This window comes from Fringilla coelebs (genome assembly GCF_963513975.1).
Source record: "Fringilla coelebs genome assembly, chromosome: 3".
NCBI classification, from domain to species: Eukaryota; Metazoa; Chordata; class Aves; order Passeriformes; family Fringillidae; genus Fringilla; species Fringilla coelebs.
In genome coordinates this window covers 69,566,450-69,586,488 of record NC_140030.1, presented here as the reverse complement: position 1 = coordinate 69,586,488, position 20,039 = coordinate 69,566,450, and the positions used below count along the sequence as shown (strand labels likewise).

The 20,039-nt window shown below is 35.5% G+C and overlaps 1 protein-coding gene across 6 annotated transcripts in view; it reads left to right on the top strand.

The window, feature by feature from the left end:
- Nucleotides 1-20,039, top strand: part of RYR2 (ryanodine receptor 2) — a 377,699-nt gene that overhangs the window by 191,431 nt on the left and 166,229 nt on the right. For all 6 annotated transcript variants that reach the window (XM_084203478.1, XM_084203479.1, XM_084203477.1 and 3 more), the window contains 7 exons: nucleotides 1,050-1,171; nucleotides 3,129-3,312; nucleotides 3,992-4,127; nucleotides 6,939-7,034; nucleotides 12,439-12,557; nucleotides 12,931-13,064; nucleotides 16,633-16,874. In XM_084203478.1, the coding sequence (XP_084059604.1) occupies nucleotides 1,050-1,171; nucleotides 3,129-3,312; nucleotides 3,992-4,127; nucleotides 6,939-7,034; nucleotides 12,439-12,557; nucleotides 12,931-13,064; nucleotides 16,633-16,874 (1,033 nt within the window). The remainder of the gene's footprint in view (nucleotides 1-1,049; nucleotides 1,172-3,128; nucleotides 3,313-3,991; nucleotides 4,128-6,938; nucleotides 7,035-12,438; nucleotides 12,558-12,930; nucleotides 13,065-16,632; nucleotides 16,875-20,039) is intronic.

Here is a 20,039-nt window from a genome sequence, read left to right as displayed (position 1 = left end):
AATGCATTTCATTCACTCATAGGGTGGGTGGGGGCTGTGGGGTTGGGAAATTAAGGGAGCGACGTGAGCGAGCTAATTCCTGAATTTCAAGTATTTTAAGCATGCTTGCCAGATGAAAGATTGGGGTTTTTCAGTCACATATTGAAAAGTTAAGTGCTGTACTGAATTCTCAAACTGAAGACCTGATAAAGTCCATGTGTTAACCTGTACATATTATCTCACAAATAGTGATAAATCTGGATATATTTGATTTCAAACTAAAATATGAGAAACTGTGTGTAGAATATGCTAAGGTTCCTTTCTTCAATGTAGTTTGGACTGAGGACGCTTTTAGTTGAAAGTTTTTTTTTCCACATTGCAAGTGTATTAACTTTTGGGCTAGAATGTTCAAGTCTTGAGTCCTGAGGGATTTCTTTCTTTATAGAATAATCACAGCCAAGCTGAATGCTAGCTCAGCATCATAAAGTAGGGAAAAGATTCTTTTGCAACTTAACACTGTAGTGGTTTCCATGTCTATTTTAGATAGCAGAACTACACAGAACAGAAGTTTAAAATATTTATGTGGATTGGATTGAACCATCCAATCCATTAGAGCCATGATAACTAGACATGAAAAACCGTAAGTTATTGGAAATGATTCAAAGCATGGTTAGAAAAGAGCAGTGGCACCCTTAGAAATGAGGACCAGTAAAGAATACCTGTATGACCTTTTCTGCTTTAGGGATTTGCTGCCCTGTAAGCGAAGTGCTTTTAATGTTGATAAAAACAAAGAGCAAACAAAAACCCCTTAGATGATTTTTTTTTTTTTTAATAAAGCATGTTGTTTGCAAAAGCTGTAACTTTGAAATTATTATGGCACTGAACCTGCTGGCTCAGTACAGGTGCATCCTTGGACATGAGAAACAAAACCATGGAATTATCTGTTTTTAATAAAATTGTTATTTTTGTATGTGACTTCATAATTTCCCAGTTTGCCTTCCTATGTGAGTTTTCAGACTACTTATTTAATGTCTCATTTTGCAGTGACTGCTTCTTGCTTTTGTTTTCAGGCAATAATGCACCATGAAGGGCACATGGATGATGGTTTAACACTGTCCAGATCTCAGAATGAAGAATCCCGTACAGCACGTGTCATCCGTAGTACAGTCTTCCTTTTCAACAGGTTCATAAGGTGTGTTTTTAAAATTATCTGTTCATCACTTTTTTTCTGTTCAGTTTTATTCAAAGTTGCCATTAACACAACAGAGAACAATTTATCTTTCAGAAAAAATATATCAGTGCTTCTCAAACGGGACTTTATGTCAATTCTTTGTGTTATCAGCAGATAAGCACCTCGACAGATACTGGTCAATTTTTTTTTTCTCTATCTTCTAAAATGAATTTATGGCTCAATCTTGATTTAAATGCATAAACATACTGAAAATACAAACAAACCATAAAGAGGTTTTTCCCAGCCAAAATTTGCTTTAAGTCATGTGATGCATAAATTAGCTTTTTCTTTTCTAAGTACAGTTTTAAAGGTGATCTTCCTTGAAAAACCTGGAAGAGTGAGATAACTGTGTAACTGCAGATCTATAAAAAACAAAAATATACTGAAGAAATTCATAGTATCAAGAAGAATTTTTATTTAAAATGATTCCTTCTTTCTGCCAGCACATTACATTTTGCTTATTTTTCGCTTTTAATGCTACTTGTTTCTTTAATATTTTGAAACGTGAAAAATATTGTAATGTATTTTATAGTGATTAGGCATTTAAAAATCCTGTCAGATGTATGCAATTTGCATTTATCTTCCTATTCCTAAATAATGCTGAAAAAATGTTAATTCTCAAATGCTTTTGATTTCAGTAATTGATGAAAGGCCCTTTCATCAGTGTAGCTTGCATTAGAAAAAGAATGATATGCAGTAAAACTGTATGGAATGATAAGAATTTCATAAGAACTCATTTGCCATAAGAAAAATGCAATGTGGGAGATGGTGACCTGAAGCAAACATGTCCTAAATAAGGGCACAGACAAAGACCCAGACATATCAATTTGTTGAAAAGCGTATAACAAGGTACTTAAAAAAAAACAGACCAAATCACCCATCAGGAGAATTGTGTACAGTATGACATTTGAAATACAAAGGAAATGTAAGCCGTAGGTCACTTTGTAAATAATACACCTTCATAGAAGCTTCTAAGAATGCTATAAAAGATAAAGGCAGAGAAAGGCAATTTAATGATAAGGTTTCACAAATCAAGATATTGCTAAATTACAGTGGAGACTTTTGTGAAGTGCACAGGGTGTCCAAGGCAGTGTTTAGCAGTTTTGGCAGGATGTTACTTCAAGAATAAAAAGCTCAATTGTAGAGGATGAAAATTATTCTTTTATGTGTATGCTCCAGTTCTTCCTCATGAAGTCAGTAGAAAAATTGTGCTTTGGATAACATGGTCATGATAAAAAATTAAGTTTTAAAGATAACTTTTGTAGCTATCCTTTTGCAACTTTGCATTATTTGCAAAGGGGATTCAGCTGAGCAAGGGGCAGGTGAAACCTGAATGAGAATAGTCAGCCCGCCACTTCTAAGAGAGAATGTTCACAGACTTCAGCAAGGCCAAGCTTGAATTGGATATCAGGGAAACAAAAAGGCTAATGAAGTGCTGAGACAGAGTGTGTAGAGGTGCTGCGTCTTTCCACACTGAAAAGGCCTTAAGAACAGGTTAGAGATGTGTTTGAGAGCCTCCATGGGCAATCTGGACTCTCCACAGCACCGCAGGACTGATCTCTTTAACTTGCATCCTTTCCAGTTTCATGATGTTTTGTACTCGTTTACAAATTTCTCTTCATCTTTTGCTCTGTCTCTGAAACTGCTGTATCCGTAGGTAGGATATTAAAATGTGTTTTTTGGATTTGAAAAAATATTACCAGAAATACCATTTTTCATGCTTTCACTTTTTATATGGGAAGGAAGTACTAGGTTGTTAAATGGAGAATGGGCAGATATGAAGAATTTTTGACAAGTTGCTGAAAGAAAATGAGCTTTGGCATCTAAACAATCTTTGCTTTTAAATAAATAAAGAGTTTAAATGATGAAGTAAATTAATTTTCAGTTCTCAGGGTTTGTATCTTCCATCTTCTTGCAGGGGCCTTGATTCTCTCAGCAAGAAAGTGAAGTCTTCCACCATTGATTTGCCAATCGAGTCAGTCAGTCTGAGCCTTCAGGACTTGATTGGATACTTTCACCCCCCTGATGAACATTTGGAGCATGAAAACAAACAAAACAGGCTCCGAGCACTGAAGAATCGCCAGAACCTCTTCCAAGAAGAGGTACTTGTCTCAGTTTTACTCCTGATTTTCTACTACATTGTCTGCAAGTATACTTTCACAGTATCTGTAGTGTTGATGTCTAATATGGATTATGCTTGCAGTGGGTTTTTTTTTTATCCTATAATAGTCAAACTATTTGCTACATTCGTAATCTCTCTAGATCTGCTGTTTTTCCTGCATATTTGAAGAAATACCTTTACAGCCTTGCTTTTTTTACTTTAAAATAAAATTAGATTGTGCCTTGAACTCTACCCATAATTTTCTACTTATGTGTGAATCAATTTTTTCTGTTATCATCTCTTGATGTAGAAGGATGCTTTGGTTTGCTAAGCATTCTTTAAGTATTTTGTCTAAAATTATATGTTATTTCTCTGGCAATAATAGTTGCCTATACTTTGTCAGATGCTTAAACATCCTCCAGAATAAAACCTTGCCTGAAGTTATAACAGTAATACTGTTTATTTTTGTTTTAATTTGACCATCCTAAATGGCAGATGTTTATTACCTCCATCAAGGAAAATTTTCTGTGGGGATTGCTTGTTTGATTTCATGCACATACTCTTGTGTTTCACATATCTCGTCTTTCATGTTTTGTTTTCTTAGATTTTTGAAAATCTTCTGTGTTTGCATCTAAAACTACTTTTTTTTCCTCTGATGATAATAACTCTTTCATTTTTAGGGTATGATCAATCTTGTTCTTGAATGTATTGATCGCTTGAATGTATACAGCAGTGCAGCTCACTTTGCAGATGTAGCTGGGAAGGAGGCTGGAGAAGCATGGAAATCTATTCTGAATTCTTTGTATGAATTACTAGGTAAGACATATCATTGATTATTTGGATATTTTTAGCTCAAAAAAGGAAAGAATTACATAACTGTTGTAATACAGAAGAATTTCCACAGTGTAGAAACTTAGAATACAACTTAAGTAAGAATTTTGCATTTGCAGTTATTTTATGTACTAACAATCAATTAAAGGAGTTATGTCAGGAATTATAAACACTCTAAAGTATCCAAACTAGGTCCAGAGACTGAGCATCTCCATGAAATGAAATGATGACCTTTTGGAGTATAGGTGGTAGATAATGGAGTCTAAAATTCTGTCTTTGGTTATTCACACATGTAGGGTAGAGTTGAATTTTTTTTTTGTTACAGTTTAGTTACTCTCTTGTTACATTTAGCACAGTGCAGAGAGAAGGAAGTAGTGGCTTGATTTCCAATTAGCAAGGCTAGAAAGTTCCTTCTGAGGAGTCTGCCTGTTTTGTACATAGTATTGCTTCCATGGACTTGTGATGAGAACAAAACACAAGTTTTGTTGACTTCCCAGTCTTTGTGCCCCTCCTGCCCTCTGATGTTACTTCTCTAACTGCATTGTCTTCTGGCAGCTAATGCTCAGGAAGCTTGGCTTTGATCTGGCTATGATGAATTTGTACATTGCTCTGTTCTGAATAATGCTGGATCTGTACAGTAATTACCTAGATGACAAATAGATATTGCTTGCTCAGTCTTGCTTCAGCAAACAGTACTTTGTTTTTTGAGTCTGCACAGAAATAAAAGTAAACTGTAATGCCAGAATTCATGTCTTTTGTCGTGTCATTGACACTATGTTGTATTTCACTGTGATAAGAATGCAGGCATTTATAGATGCTGAGACTGGATACTATCACATATAAAAATCATATCATAGAATGGTTTGAGTCATAAGAAAGCTCTAAAGATCATCTATTCCAGCTTCCCTGCTTGAAAAAAGATACTTTCTTATATTCAATCTGAGTCTACTGTCTTTCAATTTGAAATAATTGACATATGTCAACTAAAGCATCTGTCCATTCTCTATTACAAATACATACATTCGCTGTGAACTTGTACCAGATCCTTTTGCATTACAAAAGAACGTGCAGGAATAAATGCAGTGATGTGATGTTAATGTCTGACTGACCACATCATGGTTTTTATTTCTTTAAAACTGAATGCTGGTCTTGTTTGCAGTAGTAGGCAATAAGAAAAGCAACTGTAGGATGTTATTTTTTGTTTGCAGTTTAAAGTGTCTGTGTGCCTCATTTAAGGCACAGCTTTAACCAGTGAATACTAACCTTTCACAAACTTGTGCTAAGCAGCATTTATGAAACCATCTGTGTCTCATTACTGTTAATGAAGTTAAATTTAGTGACGTGTTAAGCACTGAACTGTAACTGCCTTCATTTTATGTTCCTACCCGAAGCACAGTGAGATTGTGTGGCTTGCCTGTAACCAATAAAAAAGTCACTGTCAGAAACAGGTGTTCCTTAGTTCTGGTCTGTGTGCTTTAGCAAGATGCTCCCCTCTTTATGATTCCCAAGTATTTTCAAATAACTGTGGTCATGATTACTCAGAGGTGTAAGATTTCAGGGTGCATATTTTTTTCTATTACGTAATACAACAATAAAAAGGGTTTTGTTTGTTTGTTTTGCTATTAGGTTTTGATTTTCCTCATCAGAAAACTGGTGAGGAAACTGCCAGTTTACAGAACTGTCAGTGCTCCAACATTGCTCTTCCTCTTTGCAGATAGTTTAATGTCATATATGTGTTGAAAGTCTCTAGGTTTAGCCTTTTATAAATATAGCAGCATAAAAACATAGTAAAATATATGAAAATATGAATATATGACCTAGAGACTCTAAGTTTAGCCTTTAATAAATATAGCAGCATAAAAACACAGTAAAATATACTACAGTGAATTTGTATAGATTTTAATGTAGATTTTAAGAGGCCATTGCCTCAGCAGGACCAACAGTCTCTGCTGCTGGGAATAATCACAGAAGCTTCAGGTTGAAAAAATTTGTTGGTGGAACTGGAAAAAAATCTCAAGAAAGCTGGTTTGTGCTGTTCCACACACTGAACAGAAAGAAATCTTTGTGCCTCAGTCCTTACTTAGAGTAGAGGAGAGGCTTCTCTGAGAGCCTGTGTGTGTGCACATATCTGCAGATGCATGTAATCCACAACAGGGCAAGCTTGTGGGTGCCTGCAGTGTTCAAGGACATTTCAGTTCACTTGTACCCACCAAGTCAGTACATGATTCAGTCTACTTCCATCTTCAGCTTAAAGCATGAAGGTAAAACAGATTCAAAGCTGTTACTTCCTCCCTACAACCTTTTCAAAAGTACAGCAAACAGTTCCTAGACATATATCTTGTTTTACTCCTTATTACTCCTGAACAAATATATTGTAAGAGTAGAAAATTATTTGCGTTCGTCACCCATGCTGTTGGCTTCATGCTCTGCTTTTGCAAAGTTTTCTGTCATTACAAAGACACTGTTTTACAGAAACTTGTTTCTATAGTAGCAGCTGACCTCTATGGTGTAAATTCAGGCTTCTTCATGTAGAGCATTTTGTATGGATTATTGAGATGTTTGTAGAGCCAAAATAATTCAAGTGCCCGAAAGGTCAACTTGATATCAAAGGTATTTCTTATGCTGAATTCTGTCACTTATATTATTTAAATTTAAATCTAAACATCAATAATTAGAGGTTAAGACTCTATTTTACTGGATCCTTTCTAACAAGAAAAGACAGGAATTGTTTAAATTTAAATGCACTTACAACTGTGATTTAATTTCTCTCGCTCTCTCTGTCTCTTTTCCCAATAGCGGCTCTGATTCGAGGAAATCGTAAAAACTGTGCTCAATTTTCTGGATCTCTTGATTGGTTGATCAGCAGATTAGAAAGACTGGAAGCCTCTTCTGGTATGCTTTATAGTATTTTAACTTCCTTATTGACCACTTCTAAATTCTTTAAAGTTGGTGATATACTTGTTCAGCCTAATTATAATGAAGTTCTTATTATGAGACCGTAAATTATGTTAATGAAGTGAGATTTATATTTGTAACATTTTTTACATACTGATTTCAGTTGTAATTCTACTTTAAGTTCTGGCAGTCTTGCCATTTCCTTGATCAATTGCTTGTAGTGTTACCTTTTAATTCAGACAAACAAAGCATTTGATAAAATAGATGTTCAATAGTGTAAGTTAGTATTAAGTTTTTTTCTAGTTCTAGTATCTTCCCTTTTTTGTAAGTCTGCTTGTTTTTCAAGATTTGCATCAAACTAAATATAACAGAAACAATATGGAATGGATGTAATTTGTTCTGCCTAAAAGTGTTTACCTGTATAATACATATACATTTCCTTTTGAATCACGTCTTTTGCTCCTGAGGTGTAAATTTCTATTTAAATTTAACAAGAAATGTTTTTTCAGTAGCAGCTATGTCTGTTTTGCTTTAAATATAGCACTTTTTACAATTTGTTTGGTTTGGAAGGTAGCCTCTTGAGACCCTTTCAAGACTTCTTTTTTGCAATAATGTTAGAGTAAGTTCCAAGGCCAGGAAGATTTGTAGTCAAACCAGTGGGAAATATAGTTACAATAACAGTGTTACATATTTGTAACTTATTCCCATCATCTTCTTGGTTTAGTATCATGTGTTATTTCATGAACTGGAAGGAACTTAATGATTGAATAAAGAGTTGTCCTCAGGAACTGAAATTGCATTCCCCATATGATTTTTCCTTTCCTCAATCATGTGTCTGCCACAGATGGATGGTGTGCTCAGGAATCTTTGAAATATTATGGCCAGGAAGGAAGTATGTCTCCCATTGCAGAAGTTCTTTGTTTTATATTAGAAAATGGTAAACATTACAAAAAGAAGTCCCAAGCATAGCACAGCCTTTTACAGTGGCATTAATAAATGAAAAATACCCTGCTATTGCTTAGTATTCCATGTAGTTCCAGGAGTTGTCTCAGTGCAGGTCACCATTTGGCATACATTAATAAATTTCTTACCCTGGTTGTATTCAATGGATCAGCAGCAGCCATGAGAACAGATGTGTCCTATAGTAAACAAGGTGTTTGTATTCCCCTCAGCTTTGTGATTAAACATTCATGGGCCTTTTGTTTATTTGCCATAAATCTGTTCCTGAGATGAACTGACCGACCACATGGGAAAATACTGTCAAATGTCAGTGGCAGGAGCGTTCTCCCTCTCAGAGCTGAGGGTAAGCTGGCACGGCATTCACTAGCTGATTGACAACATCTGTGGTGGTTCATTGCACTTGCAAAGAGCAGTTACACACTGATGCTTCTTCTCTTGCAGGGTTTTCCCTTTGTCAACTCTTGGGGCAAGCAGAGAGTTTACAAGTCAGTTTTTCTTGGGGCTGAGACTGGTATAGAGACTTTGAAGGATTTGCCCATGTAAGCCCCTCCAGACAGCAATGTTTTATGGAAGTACTTTTGCAGAGTTTTGTTCCATGTTTTAGTTGCAGATCTGTGGCCTTAGGGCAGGGGACCTGTTTTGCTGCAGGATTACTTCCTGCTCCTGGCATGCACGTGATATCTTTCAGCCTGGTATGTTTATGCTTGAGCAGCTCAAAAGATGAGGCGACAGGAACACGAGAGTCTTTGCCTGTATCATTCCTTTAGTTCTCAGCTGGTGACTCAGACAGATGGCTGCTTACAGCATGGGTGTAAGTTAGAGGTCTGTAGATTATCCTGATGGATGGTGTTAGAGGTCTGTAGATTATCCTGTTGTTGCAGTATTGCAGCTGGTACAGTGGGGTTGGTGATCCTGAATAGATGTCATAACTGAACATAATTTGTCTCAGTTTACATTATTTTTTGAGGAACCTGCTCTGCAGATGCTGTGATCTCCTTGCTCTATTGAGCATTTGAGTAGCTGAATTTAAACTGAAACAAACATTTGAGAAATGTCAAAATCATAAGTTAAATTATTTTTTGCTATGCCCCACCTTTGGTGTGACAGCATTAATTTAAGGAGAAAGATCTCACAATTATGCATTTGCATGGGATTTGATTGCAACTTGCTTAATTTCAATGTATGTCACAAGATCTTAATGATGAAACTATTTCCTAAAAGACCAGCTTTAACATCTGAAGCTCTTAGGGTAAGGGCTTTCAGAAATAATGCAAAACTTTTTGCTCAGCTTTTGGAGGTTCAAGATGAAATTTCTTATGACAGCTCTAAAAGTGCTGTGTTACATGGTTTCTGTTATGTACATACGTATTTTTTAATTTTTAATCTCAAACCACAAAGATTTGGGAATTAAAAACTTAATTGTTTATGATAGTATAGTAAGGTATGAGGATGCATTCTGTAGACTGCAGAGTATTCTGACACTAATTGCTCTGAGTAGTGAACCTCCTGACATGCTACAAGAACTCTGAATCTACTAATATTTGCAATACTCATTTGTTCTGAGTTTTCTGCTAGGAACTAGACCACTTGTTCTCCATCCCCATGTGTATTGGTAACATAACTTCCATTTTCTCTCCAAATCTGATTTTATAGTAAAGACTTTTTTTGGTTTTGAGGGAGTCAGTTATAAAAGATGCTATTTAGGCTGTGCTTTTGTTATCTTGAGAGGCACAGTAGGTTTAGCTTTTAGTATGTAAATGTAATTTTCTGATTTTTTGTGGGATGCTTGCGTGCCAGTTTTTAAGCTTTATTTGGCTTGGTGGGCTGAGGATATTCACTGTTTCAATTTGCAATGGTAGACTTTCAATAGGGAGAAATACTGGTTTATATTAAACCTTTAAACTAAGAATACTTGGATACATATATTCTCATAACATAAGTTTTTTTTCTAAGGTAAAGTGTTTATGAGGAAGACCATAACCACATTCTGTCAATCACATCAAAATGTTCACCTTCAACATTAAAGTTGTCAGCTACATCTCCTGCATGTATTTTCTTGAATGTATTGCAATAAAGATGTGATGCTACCAACTATTATCTATAACATTCCTGTTTTCACTTTTTTTTGTCCTTGAACTAAAAGAGTTATGAAAACAGAACAAAGCCATTAAACATATAAACAGCAACTGTGAATTGATTGTACAAATTATATCACAAATTGATTCATTTCCCAAGCTTCACTGAAGCAAAAGAAGGAAAATTACTATCTGTTCAAGTGGAAATATATCTGAGAGCAGACCATGTTAGAAGTGAGATATCACACAGCTGCAATGCTAATGCTTCAGCTGTCTCTTCAGTCCATAAATTAAGATTAGATTAGTCTTTCACTCTGAAGTATATTCCAGATGGGATTAACTAGCCTTACTATAATTTTATAGGCATTAAAACATAGGTAAAAAAATAGAATACAGCAAGTTAGTAATCTAATGTTGAGGAATACGTTCAGTGCAGGAGGTTGTTTGCAGCATGCAGTTGAGCTGCTGGTTGAGCTCAGGGTGAGATGAGAGCCTTGAACTGCTGACTCTTAGCATAGCAAAGGAACCTGTAGCCCAGGCAGCTGACACTCAGAGACAGAGCAGGAATCAAGGACCCCTCTGATTTCTGCATGCTCAGACTATAAGGGTACAAAAGCCCAGGAGCCCACAGACTCACAGACTGTTCTGAGTTAAAAGGTGCCTAAAAGGAGCACTGTGTCCAGCTCTTACAGAAATGGTCTGTACAGGGACTGAACCCACAGAGTTGGTGTTATTAGCACCATGCTCTTACCAGCTGAGATAATCTCATTAAATGAGGCTTTAAGGATTTTTTTCAAGTGCATTTTATTCTACTATTCTACAGTATGACATTAGGGGAGTCGTGAATATACATGCTTCTTTCATCTGTTAGTCATTGAGAAAATTTTCACTCTCCTTACTATGAACTCTGCATATCACACTGTTTAATTGTATTGCAAATGCTTACTGATTTACTTCCTTGAGCAACTCCAATGAAATTGGAACAAGTCTAATTGTCTTTAATATAGATAATCTAAAAGTGAATCAGTCCAAACAGACACTGTACACTCACATGTGATTTTTTTTCTGAAACAGAGGGAACAAAGCATATTTGGTAATTAGCATTCAGATGCTATAGTAATTCAAGAAGGTGCTAGGGCAGCTGGACCTAATTGATAACATACATTGATTATTGAATGTTTACATCTTCAAAGGATTTTTAATTCTGTTATTGAAAATGTTAAAACTACAAAATGAACCCTGTATACTATTTTAAGACAAAAGGTAATGACTCTACCTACAGAAAATTCCAAGGATATGGTTGCCACACTTATGGGGTGTCATTTAGTACTGGATTACTATTTATATTGATAAAGTATGTTTCACTGCTAGAATGAGTGGTGGCAAATGTCCAGTTACCATGTTTGGAATGACAGTTTTGAATGGTGATTTTTGTGAATTCCCAGATCACTGTGACATACAAAATTGTTGATCTTGTTCTAGATTACACCTCTAGATTAAGAATCCTTTTGTAAGACTTTTTTAACCTTCCCAGGTTTACCATGATCAGTGGCCCCTGACCTCATCTAGTTGGTAGGCTGAGTGGAGTGTGCTACCGCTATGTTGCTATAGAGCATCTGCTCTTTTAGTTGGCACTCATGACTCTTAGGTTTCTATCCTTTTAAAAAATATTGTTACTTTCCTTTTTAAAAATATTGTTACTTTCAGTATTCATAGAATCATAGAATGGTGGAATAATGGAAGTGCACATCTATTGCAACACAGATCATACCACAGACAAATTCAGGTTTAGTATGTTCTTTTATTTATAGTTAAGGCTTCTTGCAATTAAACCTTCAGGGCTATGGAATCACTTTGGGAGTGATTACCCACCTCATTACCCACCTGCATTTTCTGTTTAAATATGCATGATTTTGTCTACAAATATATTAATCAATACATTTTGTTAGAAACCGGTTTATTGGATGAATCAAATTATCACTTATTTGTTGTCTTTCACCTTTTCTACATTTCAGCCCTTGAGTAATCCCTACTCTTTATTAGTGATGACAGCCTATGTCCCTCAGACCTCTGGAAAAACCAGTAAATAGTATGGGGATAAATGGTGATGGTGGTGTGGGTTATCTGTAGCAGCTGACGTTCTCTTCCTCACTAGGATCAAAGAAGGGCCAGAGTGTTCTCACTGAGAACCATCAGACAAAATCACTGTTTTTCCCACATCAAGGGGAGTTTGCAGTGCTACAATTTCCTTTATTAATACAATGATTTTTGGAACTATTTCATGTTCATGAGCAACAGATTGTAAACTATTATGTACAATTAGGACATTATATGCCAATTGAAAAAATTTTTTTTTTTTTCCCCAGGAATTCTAGAGGTTTTACACTGTGTGTTGGTAGAAAGCCCAGAAGCTCTCAACATTATTAAGGAAGGACATATTAAATCAATCATCTGTCTTTTGGACAAGCATGGAAGAAACCATAAGGTAGCTAAAGACTAAACAAGTATATTTAGATGAACAAAGCAAGCTCATTCTTCTGTGTGGAAGTTAATTTCAAATACTTTAATGCTGTTTCGATAATGAGAAATTAAACTTATCCTAAGATTTATAGAAGTAGTTTGAAGAAGCAAATAGAAATATTAGCTTCTTTTTGCAAAAATCATAACAATTTGTGAGGGAAGTGGAAAGGATGTTTTAATGTTAGGAGAATTTCAGAATATTCCATATTCCACTGTGTTGGATGAATTACATACCATTACATGTCTTCCACTAACAAGGTATAGAGCATTACATTGCCTGAAGTAATTAACCATGACAATGAAAAGGTATTGAAGATTAAAAGAATTTTTTTTTTCAGGTTTTGGATGTTTTGTGTTCCCTCTGTGTTTGTCATGGAGTAGCTGTGCGGTCTAATCAACATCTAATCTGTGATAATCTCCTGCCGGGAAGAGATCTGCTCTTGCAGACGCGCCTTGTCAACCATGTGAGCAGGTACAAAGAAAAAGAAAAAAATCTCTATGAACAAAGAAAAAATCCCCAACTTGTGCTTAAAAGAAATAGTCACTACAGAAAATCTCTTTTACTTCCAAAACTTTTGTTATGATTTGTTATTCTTACTAGGATTTTAAATTCCTTTTGCAATAGTGATTAAATTTGAAACTTGGCTCAGAGAGAGCTGTCACAACCTATAGTTGCCCTAAACTATTTAAAGTCTGCAAAGCTGTAGTCTTTTCTAAAGATTATGGTCTAGATCTAGCTGTGCATTCAAAGTATTGTCAAGTAAGGTCCTGTGATTGCCTTTATATTTACGATCTTCTGAGGTCAAAATTATGATCTTTGGTCAAAGTTAAGAATTTAGTGCCAAACACCTTCATCACTGCCTAGGATATTTAGAGAGTGCCTTCACCCTTCCTTTCACTTTTAGAAGCTACTTTCAAGCAGATATTAATAACAAGATGAAGCTAGTACCATCTTAAATTGGTAAAGTATAATTTACAAATATTATTAAGTAAATAATAAATACTCTTTTTCCAGAGTTTTAATTGATGCTGAGACCAAAGAATGTGGCCTTGTGAGAAGATCTGTGGGATCTTCTTCTGTCTCAAACTTGTTTATTTTTAAAAGTCTCAGTCATTGATTGAGAATGAAAATTGAAATACAGAAATAGTACTTATAATTCAGAGTGCAAAAGATTTACTCGATGCTGAAAACCATAAAAATCCTACACTGTATATTATAAGAAGGCTACTTCAAGCTAAAGGATCTGGGGAACTGATTGTCTCTCTAAAGTTGGCATTGGTGGGGCCACACCTGGAATACTGTGTTCAGTTTTGGGCCCCTCTCTACAAGGAGGACTGTGAGGTGCTGGAGTGTGTCCAGTGCCCAGCAATGGAGAAATGTGTTTCCCAGCAATGGAGCTGGGGAAGGATCTGAAGCACAGATCTGGATCTGAGGAAACTGGTTTGTTTACTCTGGAGAAGAGTAGGCTCTGGGGAGACCTTATCACTCTCTACAACTCCGTGAAAGGATGCTGTGGTCAGCCTCTTCTCCCAAGCAACCAGTGACAGGACAAGAGGACATCGCTCCAAGCTGCAGCAGGAGAGGATTGGACATCAGGAAGATGTTTTTCATGGAAGAGGTGGTTAAGCATTGGAACAGGCTGCCCAGGGAAGTGGTGGAGTCATCATACCTGATAGTGTTCAAGAAATGATGTGACGTGGTACTTAGTGCTGTGGTTTAGTTGTCATGAAGATACTTGATCAAGGGTTGGAGTTGATGATCATGGAGGTCTTTTCCAGCTTTGGTGATTCTGCAATTTGTGATTGAGCTTGTGGGATGACTTTGGATCTTATACAAGGAACATAGACTTGTCTTTCCCAAAAAAGGTGGTACAAAGAGCAAATTAGTTGTTCCATAATTTTGTTTTGCATTAGAAAGGTGTAAATGAGAAGATTCTTATTCTTGCAGTTGTAAGGAAAAAACATTTTATTCAAAAGTCAATAAGACCAAGACCATTGAAGAAATTTAGTGTTAGACAAAGACATGTATATCTTGATCCAAAAATATTTGACAAAGGTATTACTGGAACTTTCTAACATATGTCTTTTTAACTTTTTAACTTTTTTGTGGAAAATTCTATTCACAAGCCTCTTTTGAACAAGAGGACTTTGGCTGATAAGGTTGATTAAATAGTGAAGTCTGGGCAAAAGCATAATAAGGTGCTACTCTGTTCAGATTAAAAACATTCAGTTGGTGATCTTGCTAATAATTTACAAATAATACTAATTTTCTGGAAGATAGATTTCTCAAATACATTTTGTTTTTAAGTACATTAAATTTTTGACTTGGAACAATATGAATAGTATCTGTACTTAAACATTTGGCAAAAGACTACCCATATGCTTCTAGAAAGACAGCATATTGGTCTTACCTAATAAAACTTGTTATTTTATAAGCAACCAGATCAGTAGAATTTGCTTTTACACTGACTTGTATTTGACCACGCATACCAGCCTTTCTTCCTCCCCCTGCATTCCCTCATCCAGAAATCACACTGAGATTAGCTTAGAGATAGTTTTTTTGATTAGTCATCATGAATGGAGAAAGAAAATATTTATACAAGTAATAACTCAATCTAGTGGAGGAATGTGAAGACTACATACACTCACTTGGGAAGTTTGAAAGATTTTTTGCAACATGGGTAACCAGCCACTGAAGAAATATAGCTAGTATTGATTTTGGATGCTTCTGTGCTCTATGGTTTTAATTCAAGATTGAATGTTTTTCTTAGTACAAGGCTGACACAGAAATGGCTGCCTGGAGACAGATTTCTTTGGTATGAGAGTCTATATTCAATATTATCCCCACAATCAGATTAGAAAAGCGTAAGTTTCTTTCATTGTTTTTCTCCCTCATGACATTTAGATATGACTCTACATATTGCTCTTCAGCTAGATATTGAATAAGTACAGTAGTAGCTTGTCTCTTAAGTAGTCTTATGAAGTACTGTAAAACCAGTAGCAGTAGGAGCATCACATTGATATTAAGGATTTCTACAATCACTGCAAATTACTGAGTTATACAGGACTTGGAACAAAGAAGGAAGGGGTTCAAGATAATTTTGCAATACAATGACTTTACTTTTGTGTCTTTTAAAATGTTATTCTCTTGAATGGATAATCAGTGTTAGAGAATGCAGTTTGCTATGTAAAATTAAACCTTCAATGTGTACTTACTGCACTTCCATTGGTAACTGGTGAATAGCTGTAATCTTTTTTTTCAGGATTTAACATCTACTAATTGTTTGAACACAAAAACCAATTACTATTGGCATCTGAGTGAGGATACTGTTTCAGTTACTGAAGCATACATTTTTTTATCTTAAAATGTATAGACCATTTTTCACCAGAAAAAAATGTATGAATAAATAACTAAATATACCCCCTTCTGGGAGCTAATGTCTAAGACATTGCCTAGAGGGTGCCTCAGCTTGTCCAGAGCAGAGATTGCTATCCATTGTTACTCTTCTCAAGGGGACATAAATGGAACAGCAAGCTGGAACCTGGGTAGAATCAAGAAGGACTATACAGATTTTGGAGTGCAAGGGAAAAGTATTGGAGCTGAAGCTACCTCTTTTTTCCATTTTTCAAGTTAGAGGAACAGGTGCAGCCAGGAGTCACATGGAAAAGCCAATGGGTACAAGTATCTCCTGGGGAAAGTCTGATTGGAGAAAATAGTAACAGAATAAGAAGAATCACTCATTGGAATAATCTTGCTGGGGAAATGGTGGATTACCCAACACTGGACACGTATAAGATTCAGCAGGACAGTGTGCTGGGCCATCTTGTCCTGACTGTGCTTTTATCAAGAGAGATTGCACCAGATGCTCCTTACAGTCTTTTCCAACCTGGTAATCCGTGTGTTTCCATGAAGTAAAATTACTTCTGTTGCTTTAATCACACAAAACTAGCTTGAAGTTTGAGTCAGTGAAAAATACAAAGCAGTTCATCTTGTCCATAAGATAAGATTTTAATAACCACTTTTATTCTTTCTATTGAAGCATGCGACCCAACATCTTCTTGGGGATTAGTGAGGGCTCGGCCCAGTACAGAAAATGGTACTATGAACTTATGGTGGACCACCTAGAGCCCTTTGTGACTGCAGAATCAACTCACCTGCGAGTGGGCTGGGCTTCCACAGAAGGCTACTCACCCTACCCAGGGGGAGGAGCAGAATGGGGAGGAAATGGAGTTGGTGATGACCTATATTCCTACGGCTTTGATGGTCTACATCTGTGGTCAGGTATTCTCTTGGGTATTTTGTGGTTGTTGATTACTTTTGTTTAAATTATAATTGTGTTTGCAATTCCAGTGAATTCTGTTTCAACAGCAGCAAAGTGAATCATTTATTTCACTTAACACTTGGAACATAGAGAAACAGTACCCTATATCAGAATACGATTCAAACCGACAATGTCCATTGAAAAAAAATTGGTTTGTATGAAGTAATGCAGGTAGACTAATAATTTACATTTCAGCCTGGGATTTTGGGGGGGAGTGGGTTGATAGGGGAACTGTGTGTTCATGGTAACTATGAAAATTTTATTTATAACTTCAAAGCTGCAAAAATTGAAGCATGACAAACAGTCATCTGGATTTGTAATTCCTCTGTGGTAGTATAAGAACAGTTTGAGAGATTTAAGTAACGGGACTCTTCATTTTTGATTTTTGGTTTGTTTTTTTTTTTTTCTCCAAGCCAGGTTTTTATTATGATTCTTTAGAAGTTCAGAAATACTTTAGAGGTGAAGAAGATTTTCAAATATGTTTTTTGCCATACATTTAAAACAAGATATTTTTCATGTTGTGATGTTTTATTTGCATACATTAGGACTGATTACTGCAAAACTTGCAGAATCACATTCCTAGCTTGCATATTTGCTCAAGTACTCATCTTTGAAATGTTTAATAATAATTTATGCATGAAGATTCCAATGTTAGAGAGAGCTGAACTCAGTATCTAAAGCATTTTTATTTACTCTTGATTCCACAAATACCTTGCTCTCTCTTCAGACTAGGTTAGCTCAGCAAAATCAGAATAATGATAGCTTGTTCTCTTTTTACCTAATCTTTTTTACAAGTTTTGACTTTTGTGAAAAGATTCCCACATATCATTTAGAAGGGGTAGTCCTACAGTTGGACAGTCTTGAACTTCTTGAAAGGAGATTTTACTGTGATTTCACCTTGCTGAGAAGATTTTTTTTTTCCTTTTGATTTTTGAGAGATTATTGGGTAGTGGTGAACTAGAGAACAGCCTGGAAACTGGGAAAGGCTCCTTTCCACTATAAAGTTATGACCAGGTTTTCTAAAGCACCTTAGCAGACAAGAGAGATAATGTAGTGTGTCAGCTGCATCATCCAAAGTTTTTGCAGTTTTGAGGCATTGTATCTTGATACTTGGAAAATAATATAGTTTTACATTTCAAAAGAACTTTCCAATCAAAATAGCAATGGATTTTATTAATAAATAATAGCATATCAACTGGAGTGGCATCTTAGGAAAGAAGCTGCTACTTAGCCTCTCGTGTGTAGTGAGAATTACTTTGGAACAATGATGCATAATTAATGGTATCATTACAAGTGTCGTGACTGAGTGTGACAGAAAAAGTATTATTACAGAAGGACCTGAAAATAATGAGCTAACCAAGACAGCTTTTGTATTTAAGGTCACTTTTAGGGAGGAAACAAAGGATTACTGAAAATCAAAATTATTTTTTTACCCACTGCAAACTTTTCAGTCAGAAATGTAACACAGAAAAAATGAACAGCTGTTTGTGGTTCTCAAGTCCTGCCGAAAAAAATAGGTCAGACCACAAATGTAACTGCAATTTTTTTCATCTGTTATGGATGTGGCTGGTAGATTTGAAAAGATTTGTGTCTTCTTTCTTCACTGATAATATTGTGTAATACGTACATACCTCTCAAAAATGGAAGAACTTTAAGTTGTTGCGTGTTGAAAATCATGGCCTTTTTCTGCTTCCACAATCCAGGCTGCATCTTGATAAGTCTCTCCAATGGCATTTTAAGAATAATCTTCTTACCATGAAACATTTCCTCTATTAATGAATAGCAACAATAATTTCTGTCCCCAAGTTTCTGTTCTGGACCAAGCCTGTATGAGAATCACATATAATTTACATTTGGTTCTTCAGTCCTGAAATAACCTGTTGTGGAGAAGTGGAACTCAGAGCCTTAAAGCCTAGGGCCTGAAAAGGAATTTAGATAGTTTGCTCTACTGTATATTCATCAATGACCAATACATATTTCTGTTAGCAGTCTGCATGCATTGATTTCCATAACCTATATTTGCCAAAATTGTAGAGTCTAAAAGGCATCTGGTCTCAAGTAGTATTCTTTAAGTGAATGAAATATCCACTCTTCATAGGTAGCTTTTTTAGTGTTTTGTTATCCCTGCTATTAATTGTTCCTTTCTGTGATTTATTTTATTCTAACTATCAGCTGTGGTATTTTCATCTGGCAATATCACAAAGTAATTTTTCATATATAGAGTTTTGAAAGTGTTGGTATTTTATTTTTCCTCAGGGGTTGGGGAGATATGTGCGTGAAAATTCACTTGTAGAAAAATTACTGAGATTTCATTATTTCTGCTTCTGACAAAACCATATGCCTTCAGCTTCTTCCTGAAAATGTAGTGCTAGTTAAGTTTTTCATGTTTACAAAAGTTGGCAGCCCTAGTTAAAAAGTTAGAGCTCTGTTCTTAGTATGCATCATGAAGTATCTCTTGCAGACAGTGCATAAGTTATTTTGGAAAACAAATGTAGTCATGTTCAGAAACAGCTTCCATGTTTTTTGAAAAATTTTGTACTGTAGATGGCAGTAAATTTCAGACCCAATCATTTTCTATTTCTGAATTCTATAGCTTGTTTCTCTTGGGAAGCAGGTGTGCTTGTGTAAACTTGGTGTAATATAGGATAATCCTCTAGAATTCATAAAAACTGATTAAAATAAATATATTTCTGAATATGTATGCCTTCAAAATGCACCTGTCTTTGCGTATTGCTGAAAAATGCTGGTTTGAGTTTAATGATGAAACTGAATGGTATAATCTCACACAAGTTTGGAAGAGTACCATGATGTGGCAATTAACAGGGAGTACCTAATTTTCCATAAATAATTCAAAGTGAGATAGTTTTCTTTGTCTAAATAATGAAGCATTCTTTAGAAAAGTATTCTAGATTTCATATTAGGTACTAATGGTTGTAATGTGAGGAATAAAATGTAGTTTTCTCGGTTTTGACTGTTTATTTGGATATCAGTAATTATTCTCACATTAAATGTATTTGAGTTTTATTATTTATTTATTTATTTTATTATTTATTTTATTATTTATTCTGGTTTGCAAGAATTAAGCTGAGTGTTTGGAGATGTGGCTTGAATAAAGGGCTGAAGAC